Source organism: Uloborus diversus, chromosome 10 (genome assembly GCF_026930045.1).
Source record: "Uloborus diversus isolate 005 chromosome 10, Udiv.v.3.1, whole genome shotgun sequence".
Lineage (NCBI taxonomy): Eukaryota > Metazoa > Arthropoda > Arachnida > Araneae > Uloboridae > Uloborus > Uloborus diversus.
The window spans coordinates 132846115-132862625 of record NC_072740.1 but is presented as its reverse complement, the minus strand read 5'-3'; the positions used below and the strand labels follow the sequence as shown (position 1 = coordinate 132862625).

General features: G+C 30.6%; 1 protein-coding gene across 1 annotated transcript in view; it reads right to left on the bottom strand.

The window, feature by feature from the left end:
- Nucleotides 1–323: 323 nt before the first annotated feature.
- Nucleotides 324–16511, bottom strand: part of LOC129231285 (ubiquitin-conjugating enzyme E2 N-like) — a 35879-nt gene continuing 19691 nt past the window's right edge. Inside the window, 2 exon segments of the mRNA XM_054865573.1 lie at nt 324–1949; nt 12127–12267. Of these exon segments, the coding sequence (XP_054721548.1) occupies nt 1912–1949; nt 12127–12267 (179 nt within the window). The 3' untranslated portion in view covers nt 324–1911.

The window sequence follows — 16511 nt, the reverse complement described above, 5'->3', positions numbered from 1 at the left end:
ATAAATGCAATAAAGCAATCATACATTATGTTGACTTACATAATGAAGTTTACTTTTCAAATCTTAATCCAAGAATAAATTACTTGCATAAATTAAAAATAGATGCATTCCCTGTGGACAAGCTACTTTAGATGGCTAGTAGTTTAAAAGAGCTGGACACACCTGATTAATATGCAGTAACTGCTCAAATTCAATTTATTCAATTTCAGAAGAAAAAAATAATTGGGACACAGTAAACTTTTAAAACAAAGCAACAGGAACATTATTTTAGAATGTCTAGTGAACAATTCATCTAAGTTTTATACTTTATGCTGTGGAATTATTCTTATTCTCATCTGTGTGATTCTCTAACTCACCACATTTAAATGAAAGAAAAAAATCAGTTAATATAAGAGTTTTTTTCTGACCAAAGTAAAAGTAATATGATAGTAACCAAAAAAGACACTATTTATTATAGCTTTTCCAAACATAAAAAGCATAAAAATAGGAAATTTTTAAAAAGTATTCTGAAACTTCTTCACAACTATACAGAAATTAAATATAAAACTAGTATCTCTGATATATCAGCTTTCAGGCTTGTATACTTTAAAAAGAAAAACAAAGAAACAAGCAAGATTTTACAAAATACAACTTTAAAAATTACCCCGATAAGGTATAGAATTACATGATATATTTATGGTAATCTTCCTAGATTGTACAATATTATCAATGTCTTCTTAATGCCAGTTATTATATTCAATATGCATTAGTAATTCAAACTTGCATTTTGAGATCAAGACGTTGCCTCTGCAACAAATTGGACGGCAAACAGGATGGCATCTCAGTGGATATTAAATGATTGGTGAACAACCAAGACATCAATAAAGTTTAATATTTTCAAATTGCAGAGGAAAAAAAAAACTACAGTTCTCACAGAAATACTATGCACACATGTATCTCGTAACCAGCTGAAATTTTATATAGAATAATTAGGAAATTGAAGTGTTGAAAAGTTTTTGAATGATTCACGATTAAACATGGGAAGAAAAAAATGTATCACAATAATTAGAACATCATTTTTTAATCGCTCCAATATAAGAAACACATAAAAAACTGTTTCATTGTCCAAGTAAAAAAACTATGAAAGGAATCAACACTAAACATAACGCAATTGTACAAGTTAAATTAAAATCCAATCTTTAATAAGTTTGGTTCATAAAATGTTGTACTTCATAAAGCAAATGGGGTGAACGCACAAAAATCAACTTCACATACGACTTTAATAAACATAGACAGAAAATTAAGACAGCAGCAAAGTGCATTACAAAGGAAATTACTTTACATAAAATCTTTCAAGCTGAAGTATCACGTGTATATGCAAAATTAGAAAGACTAAGCACAAAAACAATGTTCCCTGAACATTACTTGAAATAAGACAAACATTTGCCGGCACATTTGATATTCATTTCAATGTACAATAAATTCATATATAATTTGTTTCTGTTAAATAAACATGTATTTACAAAGCTAATATTAACAAAATCAGTTTTGAGCAACATCTTGAAAGCATACTCAATAAATGGCCAATCAAATCTTGCTTATAACAACAATTCTATTCATAAATAAATATAATTCACACAAAGAGCAATTACTTTACAATGTTGAACAGCACACACCCGCTCCAATTCCCATAAGCTGATTATATGAAAAATAACATAATGTACAAATGCAGCAAGTTATTGTTGCATGAAAAAATTGCAAATGTAACAAAAACTGCATAAATGTAAAATGAATTTCTAAGCTATTTTTCTGGTAAGCGGAGCTTAACACAGCAACCACAACATAGAGGGCTGCTTCAGTTGCTGGACAATCAATGATGAGTCCAATGGTATTGGAGATCAACTAGAAATCAGTTGCAAAGAATTTGAGACTTCAATTATTCATGGCATATAAACGAGTCCATTCTCTTGCTAAAAAATAGAAGAAAAAGATTACAAAGGTATGACCAATTTTACTTATAATGTGCTAACAGAAAAAAGCCTATCAATATTACATTGCTTTGGTTTGACAAGGCTCTAACAGTAATTAAGTTTGTTTTGAGTAAAACTAATTTAATGTTTTCACTTATAAAACTTAATTTATAGAACAAAAATACAGTTAAAATCCTGTTCAAAACAGAAGATTTCACAAAAAAGAAAATTGACTATAATGTAACATAGAATTTTTGTCATAGTAACGCTTTTATTATATGATCGGTAACAATGATAAGGTGCAACGTTTGAACACATTTCAAAACGCAATGGGAAAATTGATGAATATTTCATATCATGAAAAATCAAATGTGATCATTAGAAGTTTTTTTTAAATAAATACCACAGAAAAACTTACATTTTTTTAACAGATAATTTGTAGGAAAACTAGTAAAATGAATGAGGTGTGGATTATATGCAGCTGTGGATTATCCCCCCCCCCCTCCCTGTGCTTTTTATTTTCTCAATGCCAACGCATTGCCTCAATTTACAGCAGGCTTCACCAATAGAGACCGTTTCGCTGGCTGTTGGCTGTAGGGTTGATTATTTTACAAAGCTTGAATTTTCCTCTTACATAATTCATGCTGTGTAAAATAAACAACCGTACAGTAAAGGAATTAGCCTCCATTTACACAAGACAGAACCAGTTGGTCCTTTGTCTTAAAGTAATTAGCGTATTATAATCACAATATCAGGAAGAAATCATTATTTTTGATTGTGCCTAAAGAATTATTACTCTTTCATATTTTTAAGTTAATTGCTAAAACTGTATGTTAAATCAAAACAACAATTTTTACATCATATAATCTGCAGATTATATGCCGCTATGAATAATACACAGGAAAACAGGGTAACTTCTAGCTAAAATTTTTATCTGCCAAAAAATTGTTTGATATTTCTGTGATGTTAAGTTTTTACCTTTTTAAGAAGTTTAATTTTTTAGTTTATTCCACTTTAAAAAATTTGAACTTTTCACAATTGAGGCAGTGAGAAGCAAAGGGATGTAAGTGCCAAAAGTAAAAGTTTTGAGGTATCTAGTGCAAATGTTAAGAGGTCTTCTTCTCTGTTATGGGGCATGAGTTGGTACTTTGGTAGGTGCTGCTATTCAGCAAGATTTAGCAATAACAAATATTAATGGGTTAAAATTTTGACAGAAAGCAGGATGAGGGGTCAATGTTTTAAGCTATTCAAATCTCAGGCTCATCTGGAAATTAGGAAAAATTATAACTTTAATAGGGTTGTGGGCACATGGAACTGCTTACCGGAAGAGACTGTAATGAGTAAGGGAGTAGATACCTTGAAGGGCTATTGATCTTCATTGAGAACTAATAATCTGACTAGGACCAGCCTAGCTGGGCCCAGAGCCTGTTGCTGGTTATCACATTTGTATTTGTATCTTAATAAAAAAAATTATTAAATGTTTATCTCCATATTTTCTTTCTTTTAGTTGTTTTAAGATCAGGGTTCATACTCATTTTAAAAAGTGAAAAGTAAAGAATTTTTAAGGACTCTAAAACATTTTACGAACTCATCGGAAAAAATTAAATAACTTTAGGTACACCATTTTAAAGTTTTCCAGTTGGGCAAAGTACTTGGCACATATTACATATGCACATACACAAATGCATAACATTGTTTCGAAAATACAGGGAGAGGTGCAATTGACTGTGATGCCCCATCATCAGTGAACTATACTTTAAAATTTCATACATCACAGGGATGAGAGTGATCAGAGAGCAAGATGAAAGAAATCAAAAGTGAAAAAAGAATCTTAAAATCATGCAGAAAAGGGATGAGATCAAAATAGCCCCTGAAGTCCATGACATTCTAAAATTCAACAAAATAATGTTAATTTACCAGTTTCAAAGATAATACGATATTTCCCCCCTAATAACTATGTTTGAAATAATTGGGTAGTAATAGTAATTAATGCATGGCACATATTGTTCTAGTATTTCTCAAATTTCAGTTATAAAAAAAAGTTCAAGAAAATGAGGACAACTAGAAAATTAGTTCTATATTAAACATTATTTTTTAATTTTTTTTAGGATACATTATTGGAAGGAGGGACAAATTGAAGGAAAAGAACTAAAATCTCTTTTCTTCAAGATATTTAAACTGGTTTTGTTACTATTGCTTTTCATTGGTTACTAACATACCATTTTGCACAAATTTGCTGCATTGAACAATTTCTTGCAAGTCTGTTTATTTCTATATGACTTTAAATTTTGAAGGAGAGGCAACAATTTTTACCCCCGAGTCCTTGAATAAAGGGTTGAGGGAGCCAGGGTTCAATCTTGGCTGCATCACTCAATAATATCAATTTTTCATAATTTTTAGAGAAAAATATTTTTAATTAAAAATATTTGAATTTAAGGAATTGAAAATGAGAACATGAATTTTAAAAAATTAAAACAGAATGAAAAATCTAAGTTTTCCTTATATGGTAGAACATGCTTTTCACAGCAAGAATTGAAAACATATAAATAAATATATACACAAATAACTGGTTGTCAGTTTTCCTTGGATTGGAACTCAAAATTTGGTTTAAAAACCTTCATAATACTATTTCAGGATCAAAAGAACTTGAAATTGCTTCATTTAGTCATGAAATTCCAAAAAATTCTATAGACTAAAGCCTAAACTATTAGAGATGCATCATTAATATTTTGAAATCTTTCTCAAATACATAAAAAAGTAACCATGCCAAGTTTCAATACAATCCAAGACTGAAGTAGGGGCACATTTTTTTTTTGAATTGTGCATTTTTTCTAAAAAAAATTTAAGAAATAAAAATATTATTGAAAGAATGAATAAATAAGCAGATATGAAGTAGCATATAGTAAAAAAAACCTTCCAACAATAAAAATGATTGAAATGTTTTCAGGATGCAAAAAAATTTAAATCTCAAACAAGGCATGAAATTTTTCGGCGAAACATGTGTTTGCACGTCATTGTCATGTTTCCCAAACATGTGTTTTCAACAGATATCACTGAGGATGAAGACTTTGGCGAGAGGGGGAGAGGGAGAAAAATAAGAAAATGGGGACCAAACAATATAATGCTTTCAAAATTAAGGAAATTTTCAGAAAATTAAGGTTTTTTTAAGGGTTTTTCAGAGACCTTAATTTTGCTTGATGAATTTAAGGGTTTTTTAAAGGAAGTACAAACCATGAAGCTGTTTCTCCTCAAAAGAAGATTACTGATCCCATGAACTATTTTATATGTACCCAAGTGTGTCTTGTAGAAATATCACCTGCAACATTTTAAAATGAAGTAGTCATTAAAATGAACGAGCTCAATGAACAGGTAAAAATAATGAACAGTCCTCTGATGAATGGATCATTAAAAAAAACGACATTGCTCATCTCTAGTTTCTAATGACTACTTAAAAATGTTTCTAGGAGTCCCTCATATCAAATTTGTTATGCATTATTTTAATACGAATTGGGTGCAAAAATTGTGTTGCTTTTAAAACTGCCAAATCTCATAATTTAGAAATTTGGCTATTCTTTGGAGATTTTTAAAAGCAATCGAATCAACGAAAAAGCAATAATTTCTAAGAATACATAGCAAAGTTGCCAACCTCAAAAAGAAAATGAAGAGATTTTTAGGACACAGGGAAGCAGAAAAAAAATTGATGATCATAAAGCCTTCAAAATTTTTGGCATGCTCTACAATCAGTTCCCAACTTATTTGGTTTAGTTTTAAGCATTATAATACACAGATGCAGTCATGTCAGACAAGAAATAATCTAATAACCTTTATAACATTGTGCATTGCATCTGTCAAAAAAAAAAAAACTGTGTGACACAGAACAGTTTGTTTTTTAAATCACTATTCACAATTTAAATGTCAGCTGCAGTAGTACAGCAGATGTTTCTTGTACCTTTAGATTTCAGTCTTTTTTTTTTCATTGCAACCACTGATTGTTTTTTTTTTCTCGTCAAACAATTTTGAGCCAAAAGGAGGTCAATGAAATTTGATTTTGGCACCAGTTGCTTTAATTCTATCTTCTACCTCTTTTCTGATTTTCTCAAGCAGCATGCATTTTTACTCTCATTCAAACTTTAGTAGACATCAAAATCAAGTTAAAACATGACAAAAGCTTTAGATTTGATGAAAATATTTCAAATTGAAAACAAAATGACAAAACTTAACAATAAAGAGCTCATTTGTTTAAAATTTTATGCTCTCCCAAAAATAAGTAACCGCAGAAAAAAATGAACAGTTAAAAAAAGAATAAATTAAAGTAAAATTTTAAAAAGTGCAAAGGCTTTGAGTATGTGTAATTTCTCTTAATCAACTGAGTTTGCTATTACTTTCAAAGCATAACTTGAAGCAAAATCTATCCCAATTACAAAGTTTGATGGATGGGTGACTGAGAGAAGGGTACAAGGACTCCAATTTCATCAATCCATACCAAACGATGCGGTAGCAATAAAATAGGTTGAAAAATGTTTAACTGAAATTTCAAAACTTAAAGTTAAATTAAAAGAAAATAGGTTTAACCCAGGTAATAAAAACATCAGGAAAAACACACTAAAGCTGGAAAGAAGGAGATTGGCTGCAAAGCAGGAGCATGCTGCCAAAATCAGAAGAGTTGATTAGGGGAGAGTGTTGTACCTTGGGTCATTTTTCATATTTTAATATTTAACGTCAATTATTTGAACCAAATTTAAAATCTAAAAGTCACATTAAAATACTCCAACATACTTCTATGCAATGTATTTTTTGAAACTCAGACAGTTTGAAAATAAAATACTGCCAGTAAAGTAAGAGTTCCAAGCAGTGCCAAGGTACACCCTCCTATTGTACCTTGGGACACAAATCCTGTTGTACTAGGGGAAAGTCTTCATGATTGAGAAAACAGCCATATTCTTGAAATAGTTTTGCCCCAAAAAGCAACAAAAAAAAATTTCATGGTAATTAATTTTATCATGAATAATGAATTAATGAATTACTATCTAACATTAAATGTGTTTAAAAGACTACATAAGATTAGAACATTGTTCCATGTTCCTAAATGTATCTTAATTATTAAGAACCACGCATATGAGTGATTCTCCAAAAACCTGACATTTTCCAATCACATTTTTTTTTTTAAATAAAACTGCTAAAAAAAGTCTGAAAAACATTTTACCTACTCTTTGTTTGGAACTTATTAAGGGAAAAATAGAGGGAACTCGCTTTAACTATGTTACACCCCAAAAAGAGGGGGTCAAACTTTCATACACCAAGAGACTGACAAGCAGCACCAGGAGAGTTACATACTGAATTTTTTCATGGGTTATCTAAAATGTAACTATAGTAATAAAGAAATAACAGAAGCCTAAATCAAAAAGTATGGCTATTAAATGACGAAACAAAATTTATTTAAAACTTCCCTTAACGGACACCCCCTAATTTCTTCAAGTGTAAGTCCCACATAGGTTTTTCCATATTATTCACTCTGAATAGCTTACACTTCAAATAACGGATATTCATTTCAACAAACAAAAAATCGATTGCTACATTAAAACTTTCAAATTAGCCATACACAGCAAGATAAAATTTGCAAAAAGAAAAGTTACCATCTTATTACTTGCGAATTGTTTTACCGTTCAGGAAATACAAACATAAAACAAAAAGGGAATCAGCAACCTAATTTAAAGCAGCAACGAAATTTATAGCAACTTTACTAACCTATTCGAGCATCATTTAGATAAACAAATGTCTAACTAATAAATCTCTTTTGGAACGATTTGTTTGAACAACAAAAAAGAAATATTAAATAAATAGAATTATTCCACAGATGTATTTTTTATTTATTGTTTGCCAAATTCAACTTTCTTTTTTTCAATCAATCTTATTTTCCAACAAATGTATTGGAAATAAATCCTTCTATTCTACGAGATGCATTACCAGTGCTTGAGAAATAATGCTAGGAGAGTGATTTTTTTAGGACAGGAGTATGACACTCTTTTTAAGACAGGAGTATGACATTTTCCACACAATTTGCCTGTTGCGAAAGCCCAGGATTATATTTATTTAACACAGAAATTTTGACCCGGAGAATGACAGCAAAAATGTTACATACCTATTTTTGAAATTCAAAGTTTTAGTAAGAACAGCAGACAAATCATATGAGCTTAATGCTCAAGGAATCAAACAAAATGGTTAAAATAAACAGTGTTGTAGCACAGCAAATCAAAATTTCCTTTTTTTAATCTATAATAATTGAACTCATTCCTAGGACAGGAGAATGACATGAAACCTGCGGACAAAGTCTAAAATGATGTACGTTGATGATTTGAATAATTTAATTTATTTAAAGAATGCTATTTTACACCTTTAAGTATGCTTAATTTTGTACTTTAAATTGAATTTGTAGAATGTTGATATAAAATTTTTAAAGAATTTAAGTTCATTCGAAAAATGGATGGGGACATGCCAAAAATGTGACTTAATGAGTTACGGTTTTAATAAGAGTAGAATAACATCAGATAAGTTATTTCTAACTGTTAAAAGAAAATAAAACGCTTTCTGAGTTAAACACTTTTTGTGGTAAGCTACTGGGACATAATTGTTATGGCTCTATGGTACAATATGTTTGGCTGTCCCATGGTACAATCACCATGTGGTTTAAGAAAAACCAAAATGGTGGTCAATCTAGATGCACGACGACGAAATGGCCAGCATAAAAATCAACTGATTTTCCATATGTTTGATACTTAGATTTATTGCTATGGTGTAATAAGATTAGTTCATAATTATAATACATTTGCTCTTGTCAATTAATCATTCAATTCAATTATAATGATTGTATACTTTAGTATCTAATAAATCCAAAAAAGTTGTTAATCTCACATTGGTGCAACTAATTTTAGATTATAACTAACTTAAAAGTAATAAAATTTAACAAAGTGAACAAGCTATTGAGCATGATTACATATTACAATAACAGAAATTGAACTCAATGGAACAGTCACATTAAATGCTTGGAGACATACATACAAAAAATATTTCCTTGATAATTATTGATAAACATGAGGATGAAATGGATGCAAACATAAAGAATATAATTAATAATATTAGGTAATATAAATAAGTGAAAATTCTAATTTGTCTTTTGAAATATGTCGGTATTTCATAAGATGTACTACAAAGAAATTCCTCAATTATTGTAGACGTATCTAATCAATTTCAAACACTTTTGAAAGCTGATAAACTTAAAATTTATAGCAAGATGTTATAGAAAAGATTTGATGACAGCATCACCCCAGCTCACATTGCATCAAAAATACATGCGTGAAAGACTTACTAGAGACCAATAAGAAATAGCAACGAATTGGCTGAATGACATTGATAAAAATCTCTTGATGATGCTTGTTACATATTCTATTGAAACAGCTCCATTTCTAGCAACCAACATATTGTATTTTTTGTAGCCAATTATAAACATAATCTAGCACCAGCAGATTGGTGGGAATCACTGAAGAGACAGAGTAATTCAGAAAGTATTTCCAATTTTGCATGTCAAAAATTTTTTCATTTCATTAGCCTCCATCAGCAAGTACTGAACTTATTTTCTCAAATATTCACATGATACAAAGCAAGCTTAGAAACAGGCTACAAACTGGTAACACAAATTGGTAATTGCTAATGAAAGCTAAAATTCTAAGGATAAAAAACCTTATTGATGACGCATTTGACAATTATTAAATATTTTTCAATCAATGCACATTGAACATCCTATTAAAATTTCAGTGTGGCTGTTATGCATGGCTGTATTCCCCCCCCCCCCGTAAAGTATTTGTACACTGCATGTTTTTATGGATATGTTAATTCCATACAAGTTAGGAAAAAACTATTACTTTAGTATGGTTGTGAGCACTAAGAGCAGCTTACTGAAAGAGGCAATAACAAGCAAGGGGCTAAATAGCTTTAAAAGGGTACTTAACCTTCATTAGGGATTAATAAATTAACTAGGAACAGCTCAGCTGGGCTCAGAGCCTGTTGCTGATTTTTGTATTTGTATTACAAGAACAAATTTTATTTCATGGTAACATTTTCTTTATTAATATCAATTAGTTTTTTTTTTCTTTTATTTTTTTTTTTATTTTTTGTTTTTATTTTTTTTTTATTTATGGTTTCTAATGTTTTGAGAGTGTTAACCTTTTAAAACTTATAATTTCTACATTTTAATTTTATTAATACATTTATTATAAACCTCCCATGTCACAGGCAAATATCTTAAAATTTACTGCGGATGTGCTTGTTTTCATACATGCTATTACATGCATTATAACTTATTAATATTTATTTGTATTATATACACATTTGCATAACCTTCAATTGATCTTACTTATTTCATTTTCACTCTAAAATATCTTACAATTAATTGTTTATATGCATATTTATGTTAGATATTTTTATATTACAATATTACTTGAATGGGAAGAATCTATATATTTATTTGTTATTTTCAAACTTTGAATTTTTAAGTAAGTACTTTCAGTTTACTGACAAAATGGACAAAATGATATTTTGTCTAGGGTGATTTTTTCTGGGGTGGACAAATAAGGACAACCCTGGAAACTAGGGGCCCGGCAACATTGAAGGAAAAAAAAAGAAAGAAAGAAAAAGAAATAAAGAAAAATGGAAAGAAAAAAAGGGGGGGAAACGAAAAAATAAACTCAGAATAAGCCAAAACATATAAAGAATAAAATTTTCTTTCAGCCTGAGTCTTTGCAAACAAGCACACAAATGTTCTGTATGCACTAATGATTGGGAGGGTAAAAGTGAGTGGCGAAATAAACGTTGATCTTTCCGTGCATGCAACCTTTTGTATATAATATTTATAATAGATTCTCCTCCCTCCATCAAAAGAACGATCATCAGAAAACATGAGAGGTTGTTGAATTGAAAATTGCGAATTGTATTACTGATTTCAGTGGCATATTTACACTCTTGAAGCCCGCCTCAACATATTTTTACCGATCCCCCTGATCACTCTAGAAAAACTGCAATAGTTTTTAAAATGAACTTTTCAGAACTTTGATCATGAAAAAAAGAAAACAAGATCAAAGATTCTTCAAAGGATTGTCTTCAGACATTAGATATAGCATTGTAAAAATAAATTTCATTTCAAAACTAAGTTGGTTTAGTTTTTCACCTTACATGATAACCAAGATTAATTATTGATAAAATACTACCTGTTTATGAAGCACTCTTATTTAAAGATTTATAGACAAATCGGGCTCCTAAAGTACAATGCAACCTCTTGGAGTTTTAGCACTAGAGAACAAGCTTTCAAAAAACTTTGATGAAGTATAAATCATTTCACAAATCAAAAAGGGAAGGAAGGTTGCTTCGAATTAAGTTCAACATTGTGAATATGCCTAGTTTCGATGTATGAAAGTTTGGTTTTGATGTATTCATTTTTGTGTCATACTTTTTTCTTTTTAAATTAATTAGCAAGTAGTATTTCTGAATTAAAGTTATGATTGTTTGTTCAATTTAATCTTTTGGTATAGAATGTTGTGGTACTTAAAATAGAGTTTGTTTTCTAGAATTTGATTTTTTTTATTTTCCCGCGTTTTCCTTTCTTCTTTTTCTTTTCCTTTCTTCTTTTTCTTTCTTTTCTTTTTGTTGGAGGGGAGGGGCAGTAACAACTGACTATCAGCCTGCCCTGGCTTTCTGCTGCCCTGAAGACACGAAATGTTTAACTCATTGATGGTTTTGAATATCTTATCACACCCTAGTGAGCATGTTTCAAAAGCATTTTACTTATTTTTCTTATGCTAAATGTACGCTGTCAAATAGTCAGAGGCACAGGGCGGTAGCATACTAGGCATTGATAGAAGGTAAGGCACTTCATTTACATTGCAAGTTACTCGAAAAAAAATTTCATGGTGAAGAATTTCACACATGTTACACCTGACCCAGGACCATCAGGGGGTTAATCAAGCTTATTTTAATATTTCTTGCTGATTTCCTTCAACTCAAAAATTTTAAAATCAGTCACAAATACGGAATCCAGTATTTCTATCAAAATCATGCTGAAAGCAATATTTTTCTGCCAGTGGCAAAGCATATGAACCACCATAAGCAAAAGGTTACAAGACAAAACTACCTGTTTTGATAGCTTCAGCTTCATTTATTTTCCATTGTTCAGCAACATCATTTGCTAATGGGTCATCTGGATTTGGTGCACTAAGTAAAGCTTGAATAGAAAGCAGCACAGTTCTAATTTGTAGTGCTGGACTCCATTTATCTAAGAATTATGAAACTTTAAAATGCCACATTCATACAAACATTAACCGAAAAAAATCAATTAAAAAAAATATACAGGGAAATTAAACTAATAAGCACAGCAGACTTGCAAAAACAATTTGGCGAACCATTATTGTGTTTGTTATAAATATAAATACAGATAAATAAAGTATCTTTATGCTAGATCGATTAAAGTTTTCTTTCACTTTTGAACCATTTTATAAGTGAATCAATAAATTCAGAAAGGGCATAAGTCCCACGAATGAAGCTTTTCAGGATTTAATAAAAAGTGTTTATTTCATTCGCAAGTGAAAGAAATTATGCAAGAAATTTTGTATCTAAACCAGCCTTAGTAGGATCACTACCGCACCTTAAATTGTGTTTTATTTTGCCACTGAAATTAATAATTGTTATTTTTTTAGTTTTGACTTATGCCTTTTCTGTAATCAACAACCAGAAGGTCTAGTTTAACATGAGGAAAATGTAAATAAAATAAAACAGATTTATTTTAGACTGAATTATTATAATTCAAAAACAATATAACAAAGTTTAAAAAAATAATAATTAGTGAAGTCCATATGCATACAGTCATTATCTTAAGAAAATACTTCTTGTATTTTCCTCTTTCTCTCATCTTGATTTGTGAAATTATAAAATCTGGTGAAAAAAAAAGAACTATTAAAAAATAAAAACCAACAAACTGAGAAAAAAGCATAAGTTTTGCATGTGTGTAAAACTATTCATGTTCATCAAATACATCCCCCATGAAAATATTCTTTATCTATCCTTCACTTGTCTAGTTTTGTGGATCAAGTTTGATGTACATATTAATATGATTACAGGCTAATCTCAATTTAACAATTGTCAAGGACACGGAAAAAGTCATCATTAAATTGAGCAGTATAGACATTTAATACGGTCAAATCTGGACCAGTACAATGTATCATTAAATTGAAGAATTCATTAAATTGGGAATTGTTAAAGGCTAAGAATAGCTGAGTTCACATATGAAGGGCCATGGGGAAGAATGATCATAGTCCACCATGCTCAAATTTTCCTCATTATGTTTTTGAGCCTGAAATCTTGAATCATTTCCAAGTTAGCCTCATTCTTCCCTGTTAAAACTCACTATGATGATTCTTGCCCGAATAACATTTCTCTTGACTATCTGTCATAATCTACGTGTTCCTACAGGTTAACCAGAGTTTTTTTTAGAAAAATGGACTTTGATAGTTCTTCCCCGCAGCCCTTCATATCTATCTTAAATATTGCAATATCTACTAAAAAAAAATTTGCACTTTTCTATTGGCTCTGCAGTGCAGTAAATTTCTTTTTCTTCAAGCATTGGATATATATACATTTAACACTTTCTTTTCTTTTTAATTTCAAAAATTTAGCAGACTTTTCAATGTTTACATTTTCTGGATTTTTCAGTGCATTGTCCTTATTACATATTTAGTGTAGCTTTGTAGATATGGTACTTGTTACCTTGAGACTTCCAATGCTGAAAGATTAATCTCAAAGCATCTTTTTCCTTTTATTTGGCATTTTTTTAAATTTCCCACTTTTCAACTTTTTCTATTCTTTTTGCTAGTTCTTTTATTAATTTACCATCACTTATTGTACTTTACTTCATTAATTGCTGCTTTGCACATTTTTAAGGGTTTTTTTAAAGTGTTTTAAACAGAAACTGTTTCTCATCAGCTGATATGAATCAAAGGCAAGATTGAGGAATTTGTGTTTTCTACGGAGGATGTATTAGAGTTTTTGAAACAATTTAAGCAGCTAAGGCTCCAGGAGCTGATATTTATTCAAAATCTTAGAGGAGCTTGCAGACAGATTAGTAGATGTTATCCCTAAAAATTTTCAATGCTTTGTATAGCTCGGGGATAGTGCCAGAAGACTGGATGCTGGCAAACATTATGCTACTCTTTAACCTTAGCGTCAATGACTGGGTACCTTTTTGCGACTTTTATCATAATTTTTACCCAAGGTCTTGGTAAAATTGCTTTAAATCCTTGTTATTTACATGAATCTGAACTAAAGAAAGTTGTAATCGTGTATTCAGAAGTAATTTTGGGGAGAGTTTTTTAGCATTTAAAAATATTATACTTATATTCAATAACCAAGTGTACCCAGGTTCCCATTACACTGCACATCAGAAAATACCCCTTGAAAATGCTTCTGACACCATTTTGATGGTTCTCATGTAAAATGAGTCCTTGAATCAAAATATGACCACCAATTTCCCCCACTCCTCCCCCCCCCTTTGATATCATACCTACTAATTTGATTCAGTTTTCAACAGTTACATAACAATTATTTGTATTTGATAGGGAAAATAGTATCGTATTCACCATTAATATTCTTCTGAAGGGTAAGAGAGTGTATAATGTAAAAGCATGAACATTTGTAGCAAGTTGTGACACTCAAGAGAGTACCACCAGCCCCCCCCCCCCTCCAAAAAAAATCCAGAAAATATTCACAATTTTTTTTTTTTTTTTTGATACAAGTTCATATTTTAGTTTTTTCACTTATTTTCTTGGTGTAAAACCAAAGACTCACTTCCCATTCCCAAAAAAATTTTCACACTGTAAAAAAATTAAAATTAACACTTGAAAACATTGTATATTACAAACGAGTCGCACTACAGATCTTATGTGCAAAGAAACTTTCCGTATTATTAACATTTATTCAAATCACATTTACATAAATAATCAAGATTTTAAATGAAATAAAGTATACTCATAATATGGATCAATGTATTTTTATATTTCAGAGGGCACTACACCCATTGTTTATCACCATTCCATCAAATGCTTCGAAATTATCGAAACATTTGATCAATCGTGTCAACACCAGATTTTGTTTTGTTATAAAACAAAATAGATGTGACTTTTGGTGCTCCAGAGTTGCTTTTGTTATGATGTGAAGTTGAAAACAATATTACAGCTTTTTTTTCGTGTTGATGTACAAACATATTGTTACATCGTCAGTGATACCAAATTAGAAACTTTGTGTCTCTCGATATTTGGACAATAATATTTCAGTAGGAATGTATGATGTCTTTTTTTTTCTTTTTTTTAGTATGCCTATAAATGTCAGACCGCATGACGGCAAAGGTTGAGAAAATGATAGTGAGGATAAAAATTACACACACAAACAATATTTTTTGATGCAACTGGCCAGATGAATGAGCTTCCTGGGCCCCTATGTAATCCTCGAGTCATAAGTTGAACATCACTGGTAAAAATAAATAAAATACTACGAATTCACTATGAAATACCATTGCGTAAAACCTAATACATCCAGTATTACAAAAAAATGGAGAAACACATTTTTTCTAACAGACCATTTAGCGTGAAACGTAAACATAAAACGCTGGAAAAACAATAAGCCATTTCGTTTTTTGTTAAAAACAGGATACACACATTACCCAAGATGAGGGTGGAAGAAAATGTTCCAATTGAATAAAAGAGGTGTCAGGAAAAAAAATATTTTCCTGCTCTAAATCTTCGAAATTTGAAATGAGTACCCGGGTACCCGGTTATTGATAGTAAGGGAAAAGTTTGCTCGTTGACGCTAGGGTTAAGAAAAAGTCAAAGCCAGGAAGTTAACTACAGACCTGTGAGTCTAACTTGGGCAGTTTGTAATATTTTTGAAGCTTTGAGAAAATAATGGTCTGCTGTCCAGTTTGCAGTACAGTTTCAGAAAGGGAAGATTCTGTACCACAAATTTATTGCATTTCCTGACAAGATTAAGTCCCCTACACACAAGTCCTAAACAGACCTCCTCATGTCGTCACATCTCACAGAGTTCCCTGAGTTACAACTTGATCTAAGAAACAACCAATTACTTTGAAATCCCCCATTATGACGACTGATCCATTATTGGACACGTTACTAAAACCATTTTACATCTTATATTCTTCTTCGTTTAAATAAGGTGGCCTATCAATTGCTCCCAGCATTTTTTTGTCCTTATTGCTCCTAACTCCAGTCAAATCATATCAATATCATTCAATCTATCATTTAAGACCACTTCATTGCAAGTTAGTGTCCCTTAAGTAAAATAAAATCCCATCACCTCTTCTTTGCAATCCATATTGTCTAAATACATCATACCCATCAATACATAACAAATCTGCATCACTTTCGGTAGCCTATGTCTCAGTAACTCAAATTACATCCAACTTCTCATCTATAATTATGCTCTTCAATTGATCCATCTTGTTCCTAATAGGAC